This window comes from Scomber scombrus, chromosome 17, assembly GCF_963691925.1.
Source record: "Scomber scombrus chromosome 17, fScoSco1.1, whole genome shotgun sequence".
In the NCBI taxonomy this organism is placed as follows: Eukaryota; Metazoa; Chordata; class Actinopteri; order Scombriformes; family Scombridae; genus Scomber; species Scomber scombrus.
Window position 1 is genome coordinate 4,892,724 of NC_084986.1, and position 14,831 is coordinate 4,907,554.

Below are 14,831 nucleotides of genomic sequence, written 5' to 3' on the forward strand. Positions count from 1 at the left end.
TATAACTTGTTAATAGAAATGTGAAATTGGAAATCATAAAATGTATGTTATCTTGTGTGTATGATTTAGCAGCAGCAGTGGTTAGATGGTTTTAATGAAGCAGTAGAAACCTTGTTTTGAGTATGAAGTACCTTTTAAGTGCCACCGATAGTCGCTAGATGCCTCAACTTCTCTCTAGAAATACTGAGTCATCCATTTTTTTTTTCAACATGTCGTTATGACCTCAATCTGTAAAATTCAGGCCCAAGTGTGCTGGTGGTCATTTCATTTCAGAAAGTGTTTGTGTCAGTCCAAGGTGGCGGGATGTGTTAAAGGCAACACCCTGCACGCCTTATTAACAACCAGCCAACCATAACCTGCAATTCTGGGCTTCAAAACCTGCTCCAATGAAACCAGCAGGTGACATCACACCTCGCTACGTCCGTCTTTATACACAGTGTGTGGCTTCCAACTCCTGTGTCCTCTGATTTGTTTGGTTTAAGTTTGGTTACTGAAGGACTGAGGCTTAAACTAGTGTCACTCTTATGGACTCATGGATCCAATCTGAAGGCGAAAGTGAGTCGACAGCAGCACCAACGCTGCAGAGGCCCGATTAAAAGCCGATCTTACCTCCTGTGTGGGATTGGCCGCAGGCATGTAAACGACGCGGAAATTGTCCACGGGACTGCCGGGCGCCGTCCAGGTGGCACGGAAGGATTCGTAGGTCACCTCAGAAGTCACCAGGTCGGTGGGCGGCGCCAGTACGGTCTCTGAAAACGGAGCAAAGACGAGCGAGAATGTGATCAGACACGTCAAGTATTTCACACGGTGAACTGTGCCGCCACAAATCTGCCTTCGTCGTGTTGTCTCCTTCTGACAGTGAAGCTGGGAGCTGTATATTTTAGTCAGGCTTCCTTTGAAAAATGTTTTTCCCCAGCTGTGCTGTAAATCAGTTTTGTATTTCCTCCTTAAACTGATTTACAGACAAAAATACTTTCAATGTGAAAGTTTCCATCAGATGTTTGGATCCCTGTTGCGACATCTTTTGATCGTCTGGTGAAATGATCGAGATTGTCAGGCAGAAATGTACCAAATTTATCAATCTCTTCCCTTTTCTTTCTTTTTTTTAGCCTTTATCTTTGCAGTGTTTGTCATCGTCAGCAAAGTCAAACTGATCTTCTGTTTCTATATTTCTTATAGTAGAATGTATTCTTAACAATGACTGCATGACTAATACTGTCATCAGTCATTAGTTTCATTGTTCAGCTGTCAGAAAGAAGTGTAATTTAGCTGATAATTATGACTTTACGTGATCTGGGGAAGGTTTATGTCGGCATTCATAAACAGAGGAACTTTTCAAGCCCTCAAGCACCTGTAAAACTCACTGAAATACTGCAGTAAAATTGGAAAAAATGTCTGGTTGTCAAGTCTTAAAAACTGGTTTTGTACTTTCTGAAGCCACAAAGTTTCCATCTGACCTCCTCTACCAGTAATTACTAAAAGGTGTAATTCTGACTCAGCGGGATTCAAAGACTAGGTTGTAATCACAGCTGCAAACAGCAGCGACCAGGCTGCAGTCGAAGCACTGAGTCATAGAAAATGTGTTCAAAACTCAACAATAGTGAAAATAAAACCTGAATGGTTTCATTTTTATGTTAAGAAAACATCGTGACAACCATAAATTTAAATTAATACAACGCCTCACTGAACTAAAGCCTCCTTGAAAATAAGTATTTAATAATTTTTTATGAGGCTGGAGCAATCTGGGGAAGCATTTTTACCAAATTGGACCATTAATCACGTCGATCAGAATCAACAAATGTGAAACAAATTACATCTAATTTCCGTTAAATTTAATAAATGTCTTGCTGTGGAAAAAAAATATATTCATTGACCCATTCATTTCAAAATGAATCTCTAATTCCCAGCTAGCACTTTGCATGCATATCGTAGCTATTAATCTACACATATCACATATCTATGAGTATTTCCCAACTATAAGACAACGTGATGTCTCATTGTGAGAATACTGACTTCTCTTAAAGTTAATTCTGACGCTATTCTCTTAAAGTTAATTCTGACGCTATTTGGACTCATTTCCTACCTGGACCCTTGACGCTGTTGCACAAGTTGTTGGAGAGTTCGTCAACTATGTCCACCAGGAACTGGAAGTCGTTGACGTTGTACATGTGAATTTCGTCAGGGTCGGAGGCGATGGACTTCAGCTCATTCTCGTCGGCGTTCTTCACACCTGAGAGAGAAAAAATGTCCCATCAGAACTGTGCTTCAAAATCAAGATTAACACATTTATATGTACTGTCAGTGAGAACAAGTAAGTTAAAGATCAAATTCTAATGGTAAAGTGCTGTTTACGCTTGCTAAACTCAAATAATCCAATCTACTACAAATTGTGTGTACTTTACATATGATTATACTAAGATAAAGAAGATAATTTGTTCCTAAAGGAGCTAGTAAGTGAATCACCAATCACTTAAAATGGAAATAAGCATTTTAAATTCATGCTTTTATCACCTAATTCACAGCATGTCCCCAAATGTTTCTCAGACTGCGTTGGTCTTCCTGCCATTCACTTACCGATAGCGTAGAGCTCGATGCCGGCTTCTCTCAGCTTCTGCGAGTTGAAGACGATTTCGTCCTGGGACTTTCCGTCAGTGATCAGGACACCGATTCGACGGGATTCGGGACGCATTCCCACGTTGATTTGGAAGTTGTTATCGTGGATAAAGTTCAGAGCCATTCCTGTATGACAGAAATAACAAAGTAATTAGCAATAAAAAAGCAGGCTCAATAAATATTCTATTTTCTTGTCACACTTTTTGAGCAATTACAGCTTTGGTGGGTCTTGTTCTCTTGCTAATAAACCCCAGTAAGGAAACTGAATACATTTTGCAGATTGTTAAATCACCTGTCATGGTGTTTCCTCCTTTGTACGGCAGGTTGGCGATGGCATTAAGAAGGGAATCCCTGGTCGCGTGGGCGTTCAGGTGCCACTCGGTCTTCGGATCTCCACTGTACTGAGCCAGACCTGCAGAGAAGACACAGAGATATGAGTGAAAAAGACCAAAAAGGACCTGAGTAGTTACACGAGTTGTATTATTAGAAGAGTAGTTAGCAGTAATACAATAAGAGCTGCAATGATTAGTAATGAAGTCAATCAACAGCAATTATATTGGAAACTTCTGCTAACCATTTAAACCATTTTATAAGTAACTTTTTTTTGGAGTGGTTTTGGACTCTTTGTCAGACATCACATGACACTGGACTGGATGATGTCATTTTTCATTGTTTTCAGGTGTTTTATAGACCAAGCAATAAATCGGAAAAGCAAGAGATTTTTGGAATATAAAATATAGCTATATAAGATATTTTGTGAAAAAAGTCAAATGTCTGGCATGAGCTTAATTGGTACTGTGAAACCATATAAGCCAATGTGTGCTCCACATAGGCCCACTTCAATGATTTTTTTTCTTAGTAACTGTAATGGATTGCATGTAATTGAATTAAACGCTGTTACATCTAACTAGTTACTCTCCAACACTGAGTATTAATGGGAAGTAGTAGCACAGGTAGTAGTTGCAGTAGTATAAGATGGAGGATGGATGAAAACATTGCCGTAAGAGCGAGAGTAATTAGTGATAGAAGTGACAATATTACCAATCTGGACTTTGTCAGGGGCGATGTCAAACACGCTGACCATGCGAGCGATGAAGTTGCGGATGGTTTTGAAGTTGATGCGGCCGATACTCCAGGAGCCGTCGACCAGCAGCACGATGTCGGCCATCGCATTGGTCTCACACTGCTTGCCTGCAGAGAGAGAGGGGGGGAGGGGTGGAGGGGACGATAAGCGAGACCCTTGACACGCCAAACGGACGCCCGCCACGAGTGTCCGTTCAGTCTCTCGTGAGCTAGTTTGAGATGAATGTGCACCATGAGAAAAAGTGACAGGAAAAATGTGCAACAGAGGATTTTTTGAGATACATCAGGGAATAGAAGGAGTACATCACACAAGTCTCACAATCACAAGTGGAAGATGTTTATAAAGCAGAATGTATTACACGGCATTATGCAACAGAAATAATTCACATTCGTAACACATTGTGTAACAGCTGTCATTTCAGGATTAACTGCTCTCTCTTCAGGGCCCTTTTTTTGTTTTTTCTTCTTCTTCTTCTCCGTCTTCTTCTTCTTCTTCTCCCAGCACAGAGAGTCGGTTTGTTTTTTTACATCCAGCGTTGAATCAGCCCTGTGGCCTTTTTTTGGTTTCTGGCTGTCCTCTCCAACAGCCGCAGTCAGCCTCTCTCTGATATATGAGGCTTCCTGCTTCCCCCAAAAAAAAGTTACTGCATTTTCTTATTCCAGGCACCTGTTTGGGTGAAATACAGTCGCTTTCTTCCTCTTTTTCTAGGATGACAAGCCCAGCGGATGCAGAGCAATTAAAAACCTGGCCCCTGTGTGTGCAATTGAAAACAGGTTAGGAGACAATTGATTTAATTTTTCTTTTTTTTGTTCTTTTTTAGCAGGCCGCAGAAACAGATGCTTGATGCTAAAAGGAACTGAGTCGGATGCTTGGCCACAGTCTGTTTGAGTTATACCACCGCCGGCCGGTAAACAACATGCTCATGTGTCCCTCCGACATTCATTAATAAAAACAGATGTCATAAACAGAGGCAGCTTTAAGAGGCATCTAATATGCTGCAGACGACTGCTGGATCCAGTGTCTCTGGGTTTGAGTCTCAGAAAATAAATATCCAGCACAGTCTGACTGTGGTATATAAATCACTGGTGTTCTCCAGAAACCTTCAGCAATTCTGACTTTTGTTGTTTTTGCGCTCAGGCCAGGAGCTGACGTTGCCTCAAACACATAAAAGAAATAACGTTTGCGTTCCAATAATCAAAAAAACATCGTTTTCAGATAACCTGACGTGTTCGGAGAAAAACTTGTCGTAAAAGTCACTGTGTCAACATTGAGTCAGCTAGTTTTATTTCGCAGAAATCTATCTAAGGAAATCACTTTCACTGAATCCTCTCATCAGATAAAGGCACATTTGGAAAAGCTATGTGCTAAACCAATATCCGTTCAACCGTGCATTTGGTTTAAAAATGTCATTATAAGTTTAAATAGTGACAGTGAATACACAGATATGATTTTATTCCCAGTGTTTCCTTCATATGAATAGTTTAAAATGTGAATTTAAGGAGCGCCCCATAGCTGAGTGGTTACAGGGCATATCTCATACTGGCAACGTCCCTGGATTACATGTCATACCCCTCCCTCTCTCTCTCTCCGCTTGTTCCCTGCCAGCCTCTACGTTACTGACTATCTACTAATAAGGGCAATAATAATAATAAAAACAAAAAACGTGACTTTATTCGAGGCTTTCTACTCTTTATTCCACGTCAAATAATTCAACTGAATATTGCTGGAAACAAGTTACGTTTTCTCACTTCTCAGTCATGTTTTTCACACTTTAGTGAAAGAAGAAGTTTTAAAAAAGGAATAAATCATTTAACGACTTGTAAAAAATAAAGTTTTTGCAACATATGAAGGATGCCTCGAAGTAGTTCTGCCAGACCATATGGACCTGTCAGAAAGTCTGGTTTAAAGCCTCCACTAAGCAGCCTGCCATGTGAGGAGAGCTGCTGTGCTGCTGCTGTTTAATATGTGAGGATCTCTGAGTGGAACCTCGGTGGAACATCCTGGCCTGTTCCTCGCTTCGTGGGCAGTCGGTCACCGTGTCTGCTCCCCATTACAGCAGGAATTTCTGCTCAGGGTCAGCCCCTCCTCGGGGTCTTATGAAAAGCATAACATTTTCCTAGCCGCATGCGTCTCGATGGCAGCTAACACTCTGAATCATAAAATATTCTGTAATTGCAAGCAGAGCCCCCTTTTTTCCGTTTCAGACAACATAAAAATGGGAAATATTTACTTTTGCATGACCAAAAAAAAACATTTGGGCAGCAGATATTGAGCTCAGCAGTAAATCATTGGGAGCTAATGAAGATGTATCTATGTGGCGAAACCATTAAAGCTCAGCGAGTCATGAGGCGGCTGCCCACGCGCTGGCAACTATGTGAGCCGGTCTGGAGCTGCGTTATGTCCAAATGGGCAATTCAGAAATGTTAGTGTCATCACTCCAGTACATTTCTATTAAATGGCGTGTCATTTAGCTCCAGATCAAACTCCAAACTAGATATGAGGGAGGTTGGGGAACTCGGAGCCAAGCAGCACAAAATAATTTGTACTAATTAAATTCATATGTATCTAATTCCTGTCTGCAATTCAACAGCGACAGTGATAGTAACTCCCTTCGACAACAAATAATTCAACTCTCTGGCACTGATCTCGGGGCGGCATTTTTGAAGTCAGACCACTCATCTGCTGCTCTGAAACGACTTGGATCTGAGAGCGTCTCGTCTGCAGGCCTCCGCTCTTAAGCTGCTAATACAGTGTAAAGTACGGTGTGGTGCGGTGTGGAGTTATCAGCTTTTACCAGAAAGACCGGGATTAGGAGGCTCAGGAGCGTCAGAGAGAGTCGTCTTCTCCTCTCCGGACAGAGGCATGCTCTGTCCTCCATCATACATCCCAAATACTGCCACAGAGTACTTTGTTCCTGCCCTGAGGGGGGAAAGGAAATCACATAAACCTACATTAGTCTTTCATAATCCCCATTAGAAGACTTTGATGCCAAAATGAAAAGACAAAAGACATAGTACATGAGTAATGAGATTAAATTGTTCCCAAAGTCTTTCATTCAAACATGGATATCACAATGTTTCAACCACTGTGAGTCGTCTCCACCTAAAGATTTTAGAATATTTTAGCAGCATACAGGCACTCTTTTGTTGATTTGGGTATTTTTGTGTTACCCAGCAGCTGGATGGATGTACTTTTTTTTTTTTTTTTTTTTTTTTTTAAATGACGGCTATTAACTCGTAACAAGTAAACTTTTACTGGATCTTCTGCAACTTTGACTCAAGAATTCGATGTCCAAAGTGTTGACTCACGGCTAGTAATGTGAAACTGCACAAGGAACGTTTGTAAAAATCCAGGTGGCTTTATTAGCTTAATACTTTACAGATAATGGATTTGTAACTGTGTCAAAATGGTTCCTATTCCCTTAATACAATTTGGTTAAATTATGGTGAGATAATCATATTGAGAATAAATTTGATGTTGAAAAATGTGAACACAATTCAGTAAGTTGCACAAAAAATGTTTATATTAGCAATAACTTGAAGATACTTTTTAAGAAAATACACATGTAATTTTTGCATGTATGTTCAAAAATGTTTGGTAGGGTATTGCTAAGTGGCCAATACTTTCACAGAGGCTCTGGTGGGTTGGCTAGGTGGTACAGTGTTTGGGGTGGTTGCTAGGGCGTTTCCAGGTGGATGCAATGTGCTTGCTCTCATGTTCTGGGTGGTTGCTAGGGCTGCACTAGGTGGTTGCTAGGGTGGTAAAGGTAATGAAAAAGGCATCATTCATCAAATTTGGTTAGCTCGGGTGATTAAGAAACATACTGTGTACCTAAGTTGTCTCCTTTACCCTAATGTTTATCATCTATATTTCTGGGCAATTCTCTGATTATGTTTTGGGTGGTTGCTAGGGCTGTACTAGGTGGTTGCTAGGGCGGTAAAGGTAATCAAAAAGGCATCATTCAGCAAGTTTGGTTAGCTCAGGTGATTTAGAAACATACTGTGTACCTAAGTTGTCTCCTTTACCCTAATCTTTATCATCTATATTTCTGGGCAATTCTCTGATTATGTCCTGGGTGGTTGCTAGGGCTGTACTAGGTGGTTGCTAGGGCGGTACAAAAGGTAGTAAGGTAGTAATAATGATGAAAGCTCACCTCAGTTCCTCGAGAACAATGGTGTTATCATAGGGGCCGACAAGCAGCTCCCCAAGGTCCACATCATCCCCAGATGGGTGAAACGTCACCTTGTATCCCCTAACTGATCCCGGCGATGGATCCCATGTGACTCTGAAACTGGTCTTGGTGGGTTCTGAGGTCTGAAGGTTCCTGGGAGACTTGTAGGGCGACACTGAAATAGAAGAACCCGCCCAGAACTTCAGGACAAACTTGTGCAAAGTAAAATTCAACACAACTCCAACTCTTGCCAGAAGGTTTCTCTTTTTTTTTTTTTTTTTTTAAGATCAGCCACACCACAGTCAAGCTAGTTTCTCATTAGTCCATAATACAATTCCTTGAACCCGGTGTCATTCATTAAAAAGCCCAGTGTCATGCTGTGTGTTAGTAGTGCTAGCGTGTGATTGAGCATGTGTTTAACTGTGATTTTAGTGTTCTGGTGAAAGGATGCTGCGTCTCTGCAGCATTGCAGCACCTGTAGTGTGAGAAATATTCATCTTAACAAGTCATTTAAACTTACAGTTAGACCTTAAAATCTTATTTTTGGTGGAGCAATGGGAAAGAAAATCTACCACTTGGATGATAGCATCACATTTGTGTCCAAGACAGCATGACTTGTCTTAAAATTTCTCCAGAAACAAGTGTCAGTTTCATCAAACAAGCCAGGTTCCTCTGGTTGTTTCACAATACTGACGTTAAATGTGAAAACATCCAGCTGAGATAGAAGTGAACTCATCTCCGTCCTGACCTTATGGGGATCGTTTGGGTTTAGGAGAATATTTAACAACTTTACCCAAAGTCATAGATGTCTTTTCTCTCTTTCTATGAACAGTTTGGAAGTACACGAAGAAGTGAGACTGGCCAAGCTCTGGATGTCCATGCAGTCAAATATCAGCTCATTTGAAAATACTTTGTAAATGCTGATTTAGCATGGAGATTTAAGGACAATTTCATACTAACAATTAAGTCTAAATTGAAGGATTTGCACGATACTGAATAAAGGGTGAGCAATGGGAATGATAAAAAAATAGGCTCATCTCAGTTTTCAGGTTTTTGAGTTCAAGTTTGTTTGTACAGTATTTAGTGACATTGCAAAAAGCCAAAAACCAATTTGGCTAATCCCAAAAGTGCCTTTAACTCTAATGGGATCCATAATAAGCTGAAATCACCCTGGCAGCAGATTTTTTAAAATCTCAATCCACCAACAATAACGTTTTAAGACTGGACTGAGGTTTAAACGTCTTGGTTAAGATGGACATGTTTCTGCAGTGTACTGTTTCTCATAGGGTTGAATTATGGACCAACGTACGTGTCGTTCCTACTCCTTGCCTTGCTTTTCCTTCCCCGCGCTTGTAGATGGGGTGAACGGTGATGTTGTAAGTGGTCATAGGCTGCAGGCGCTTCATGACGGTTGAGGTGACGCCTCCTGGGATCTTGAGGACCACGTCTTTGCCTCCAGTAACGGGAGCATACTTCAGACGGTAGTTGACCACCTTGCCTGGCGCCGGCGTCCACGCAACTTTCATGGTGCGCTCGGTCTCGTCTGACACGGTCAGCCTTTTACCGTCAGCAGAGGCTGAAAACAAAGAATAGATTTTTAAAACAGGATCCAGAGTGTCTTTGTAAAAGTGAACAACAAGAATTTAAAATGATGCTCTTGTTAAAGCTTAATATCTTTCGAGAAGAACTGTTTATATTGCTTTGGTTTCATTTACAAAGCTCTTTCCATTGGTTCTATTGGTTACGGATTGCTGAGGTTTCTGAACGTGGTGACATTACCAAAGGTTGGTCCAATGTGGCAACAAACATGAGCAGTCAGCTGTTCAGACAGGCTGTAAACCAGGCTCAATGCTCAATTAGCTACCAGTTTATTTGGAGGCAGTGTGCACAAATACGGTAAAAATGGTAGGGAAAGGTTCCACAAAAGGTGTTATTTACAACCAATAAATGGGCTGTAATTTTAAATCTAGCCTCCATTTTTTCTACAAGGTAAATTAGACTAACCTGGCCTGACTGCCTCTTGCACGTTGCCAAGTTGGAGCTTTTTTTTTTGCAGAATTGCTTTATTCAGAGAGCTTAGTAACTGCTTTGGTCTGTAAAAATGAATCACTGTCTTTAATTTCAACATTACTATAGTCAGATACAGCCAAATGTATTCTTCTCAGTGCAGGAAAAAAGTTTAACAGACTTAAATGGAAAACATTCTCTTGCTTTTTCATATATTTAGGCTTCAAAATGTCTCAGTTCAGGATCAAAGGCTTTCAACAGGGTTCCCATAAAGTATCAAACAATTCTACAATAAATATCAAATCAAACAAACTAAAACATATTCATCATATTAGAAGTGGATGCCACTGACTAGCTGATCATAATATATCAATTTGTTTGAGATTGAGTATGAAAAAGTATTTAAGCTGGGAAATAGAAAAAACACAAAACCTGTGTTTGGCTGTTAAGATATAAAGATGTGTCTTTATAGACCTACTGGTTAAAGAAATGTGTCCATAGATTATCAACACTCAGTCTCCTTGTGTTCAATCCACCTAATTTTAGACATCATTCTTTCTACCATCAAGTCTTTAACCTTCACTTGTGTATTTGTCACTTTTTAACATACAGAACAGTCAGTTTATATGTTGTGTGTGTGCAGTTCAGTCTCCTTCTTCAGACTAAACAGCCATAATCATTTAATTATTTTCAATATAAGCCCTAAAACCAACTTATCCCTTGTTACTTTCAGGCCTCGTGTGGTTTCCCTTCATGTTCCTTCAGTAATGATTATGGATTCATAACTGTAGGCATCAGCTTCATGCCAGAACTAATTGGTTATGAATTAGGAATCAACCCAGAAGTGATTAATTGGGAGGAAATGCTAACCACATTTTCCTTTTCCCTCGAAAGAACTGGAGCCTTATAAAATGCAATGAGCTTATTCCAATGATTCTGCAATTGGGTATAAAAAAAACAAAAAAAACAAGGGAAGGGAATAATGTGTATATTTAATGATCCCAAGGAAAGTTTCTTGATTTCACTCGAGAGGTTTTTTACTGGCGGAAAGAAACATGGCATCCAACTTCTCAATGTGTTGATTGATTCAAGCGAATCTGTGAACGTAATTCTGCTTGGACGTGTGCATCGAGGAACAATATGTACTAGGACATGTTCGTTTGGTTGCATGTCGTCGTGTTTTTGGGTGGCCTGCCTGATCAATTAAACAGTCAATCAAAAGTGTTTCACATGTAACAATATAAGATATAATTACAGTGAAATGTAATCCTGCCAACTCCTCCCATCTGTGACTTAAAAAGAGTTTAAATTGAGTAGGAATAGATATATGTGTGTATGATTTGGGTGGGGTGGTGGGGGGCAGTGAGTTCATTTAAGATCATGGTGGCCTGAGGGTAAAACATCTTCCTGAGCCTGTCAGTGCTGGTCTTGGTATTGGGTACCTTTATCCCGACCGCAGCTGGGAGAAAAAGGTCGTTATCCGGTTCGTTGGGATTTTTAATGATTCTCCTACCCTTAAATCTTGGAGCACCTGAGGTAAATATCCTGTAGAGCACCGCATACTGTATGTTCAGCTGAATGAAACACCCTTTTGCAGAGCCTTGAGGTCCTATTTAGTGCTGTTTCACCAGGTAATTATCTTTCTCTCATTCCCTGAATTTCATCTAACGTCTGAAGCTGCTTTTTGTTGCCCTCGGCGATGTGGACACCAAGGTGCTCGAAACAATCTACCTTCTTCTACACTGAGATTTCCCATGTGTGCATATGGAGTGAGGAATGTGTTGAGATTTTTACAGTGTGTCTTGCCACTGATGCAATATGTCAGTACGCTGTTCACGGTGCTTCATTCAGAGGACACGCTCGTTGTACCAATATTCTCCTCGGACTTGAGTAGGATTACTTCTACGTGAATAATAAAGCAAAACTGTCACCACTCTCACTACAAATTATAGTTTGAAAAGAATCAAAATTGAAAATCTTAATTAGATTTGGACTTTTTCCACCGACTAGAAAGGAGAAACCTTTTGGAGTAAGCCAACAGTGTGATTATGCAAGGGCCGAATGTCTGTTTGAAATAAGGAAGTATCGAATCGACTTTGACTTACATTCATATGGCGCGCTGCCTCGTAATCAAAACAAAGTGTTTGCTGCCAAATGTTTGACACTGAGAATACACTAAAAGCTTTTTAGAAACTTCCCTCTGAGGGTCGAAAAAAAATGGGTTCATGGCTTGACCGATGACTTTTAAACAACTGGACTAACCCTTAACCATAGACTCTATGTGGATGCGGGACGTCGTCAAATAATTCATTAAAATCAAACTTATCAAAGAAACGACTACTTGAATATACATCAGCTTGATAAGAACTGCTTAAAATGACAGAAAATGGTCTTTGGGAAAAATCTATTTGACGTTCACTTTGGGATTTAAGTTCGTATGTGCCACTGTGATGTATAGATGAAATAAAATATTGCCATTATATGTATTTTTACATTATAATTCAGGTCCTTCTTTACATAGTGTGACAATTATATGTACTGCTTATTATATACGCTATCAGGTATTCCCAACTGTGGCCTACGTACAGCTAATTGTTCAATGTTTCTTAATAATCTTTGCTTTTTAACAAGATAAATTGTCTTCGATTTATATATTTCTTGAAGTCTTATCACTAATTAGGTAATCTGGTGGCATTGAACTTAACCAAAGGCAAAACCAATTATTTTAGGCTCCAGAGCACATTCACTAATGTCTATATCTGCTTGGTTCCTCATTCTTACCATCAGTGGTTTCCTGTCCCGTGAGTGGGTCGCTGTCTTTGTGTCCGTAGGCTGCGACCACAGAGACCTGGTAGAGGGTCTCCGGGCTCAGACTGTCCAGCACAGTGTTGGTTTCACCTCCTGGCACCATTTTACTTCCAGTCTCTTCGGAAAACAGCGACTTCCATCGAACGCGGTACATCTTCACGTTCCCGGGAGCCGCCGTCCAGGACACTGCAAAGCTGGAGTCGGTCACATCGCTGGTGACCAGATTTTTAGGAGGGCCAACCTCTGAAAACAACAAACAAAGGTAGGGATTATTGTAGTTTATGTAAAAAGTACAATATGAAAAACATGTATAGTACCAGGCAAAAGTTTGAATTGGTGCTATATATAAGAAAGTTCAAGTAGCATGGTTTGTGAAGCATTGTCCCCTTGAAAAATTTGTGTTTCTATTACAAATGAAATGGGTTTTTTCTGTGCACTTAGGTTCTGGATCAACAGATTCTTAAGATTTTGCGCACATATTGCACCCCCAGATCCCCAAATTTCCTTTCATCTCACTACAGACGTTTTTGAAACTCAACTGTGAACAATTTCAATATTGTATAAAGTCATACAGTCTGGGTTCCTCACATCTTCTTGCCAGTATTTGTCAGTTTTTTAATAAATCCATCTTCCCTTTAAAACAAAGGAGCCATTTGGATGTGCTGGCAGAATAGATTATTTCTTTTAAATGGAAACCATTAAAAGGTCATCAAGTGGACAGCAGAACCGAGCGGCTCGCCACAGCTATAAAGGGCAGAGAGGACTGGAGAAACACATGTTAGGAGCTGTCCAGACTGAAAGGGGGTTTTTAAAACATATTTCTGAGGACATTTCTTGCCTCATTAGCGTGTACAGAGCAGACAGAGACAGGAGACATGTGAGTGGGAAAGACATAAACCATGTCAGGAACCGGATGAACCAAAAGTGTCCAACTGAGCCAACAGGATAACACCAGGAGGAAGAAATTTATCTTGTTGTAGTTCACCAGACAGCTTTACTTCATCAACTTATAATTACAGTCCAACCTTCCTGATTAACTGTTCACTGTAAATTTCAACTCATTTAGGTTTTAAGTAGCTTGATTTCAGTTCAGTTGCTTGGTAACCTAACATCACTTTTTCTTTCTTGAAGGTTTTATGAACTCTAATGATACAAATGGTTTTCTAACTTAAAGGAAATTTGCTGTTTATTATTCTGGTTTTAGTCTTATTTTTGTCACTGTGATGAATGTTGGCTTGTCCCATGTTGCAGAGCTCTTGGATCCCATTCATTAAATTTGTGAGTTAAACGTTATTATTACAGATAATTCGTCATAATTATGAAAAGAAACTCTTAGTAGTAGTCATAAACCTGAGTTATCCTCCAAATCTGGTATCCAGTGTTACTCTGGAAGGACTATTTCATTTCTAAAGCTTTAATTTGACTAATTTCAGTTGGTGGTTTTGCCTCACTAGTGTTTGAACACTTCAGTCCAGAGGAAAATATTCAACTACTAACAATGTTAACATGAGATTTGCATTGGTGTTCATGGTCCCTAAAACTTGCTTAAAAACATTTCTGGTGCCTCCAATTTTCTCCAATGCCAAAATTAGGCAAACATGTCTAATTGGACACAAGAAAACAACATTGATAACAGAAACTTAAACAAACACATTCATGAACCCTTTTGATTTTGGACTCTACATAACTTCTATTTCACGAGCCTCAGGATAAAATGTCAACTTTATAAACAAATAAATCCTTCCAAGATGAACTCTTTTGATTTTTATGACCCCTTTATGGCCTTTAAGACCTTCAGGAGAAACTTATTTTTTCCTCCAATGGCTCCACTGGTAAGACTTTAAGAATAATTACCAACATGTTGGTTTTTCCACCAAACATTTTGGTATTATTTGGTGTGTAATGAACATTGTGGGCTGGGTTGCTAGCTGGGCAACCATTGTTAAAAGAAAATACCCCTTCTCTTTGCAGTGGTAAAAGCAGGTTAAAAAAAAAGAAAGAAGAGGGAATGATATTACTGCTCCACTGTGACTTGTTTAAAACAAGCCTTGTTTAAACAAGATAATTTAGTTTGCACAAAGCAACTCTAGGAAAATAGGACAGGTTCCAAACATACTGTGAGTTTTATCCCCTAATTTAACCCTTACT

General features: G+C 39.9%; 1 protein-coding gene across 1 annotated transcript in view; it reads right to left on the reverse strand.

The window, feature by feature from the left end:
- col12a1b (collagen, type XII, alpha 1b) overlaps positions 1–14,831 on the reverse strand; it is a 158,413-nt gene that overhangs the window by 113,401 nt on the left and 30,181 nt on the right. Inside the window, exons 13-21 of the mRNA XM_062436907.1 lie at positions 12,657–12,926; positions 9,178–9,444; positions 7,851–8,043; positions 6,492–6,616; positions 3,655–3,804; positions 2,906–3,025; positions 2,575–2,739; positions 2,084–2,230; positions 610–749 (exon numbers count right to left, since the gene is read on the reverse strand). Of these exons, the coding sequence (XP_062292891.1) occupies positions 610–749; positions 2,084–2,230; positions 2,575–2,739; positions 2,906–3,025; positions 3,655–3,804; positions 6,492–6,616; positions 7,851–8,043; positions 9,178–9,444; positions 12,657–12,926 (1,577 nt within the window). The remainder of the gene's footprint in view (positions 1–609; positions 750–2,083; positions 2,231–2,574; positions 2,740–2,905; positions 3,026–3,654; positions 3,805–6,491; positions 6,617–7,850; positions 8,044–9,177; positions 9,445–12,656; positions 12,927–14,831) is intronic.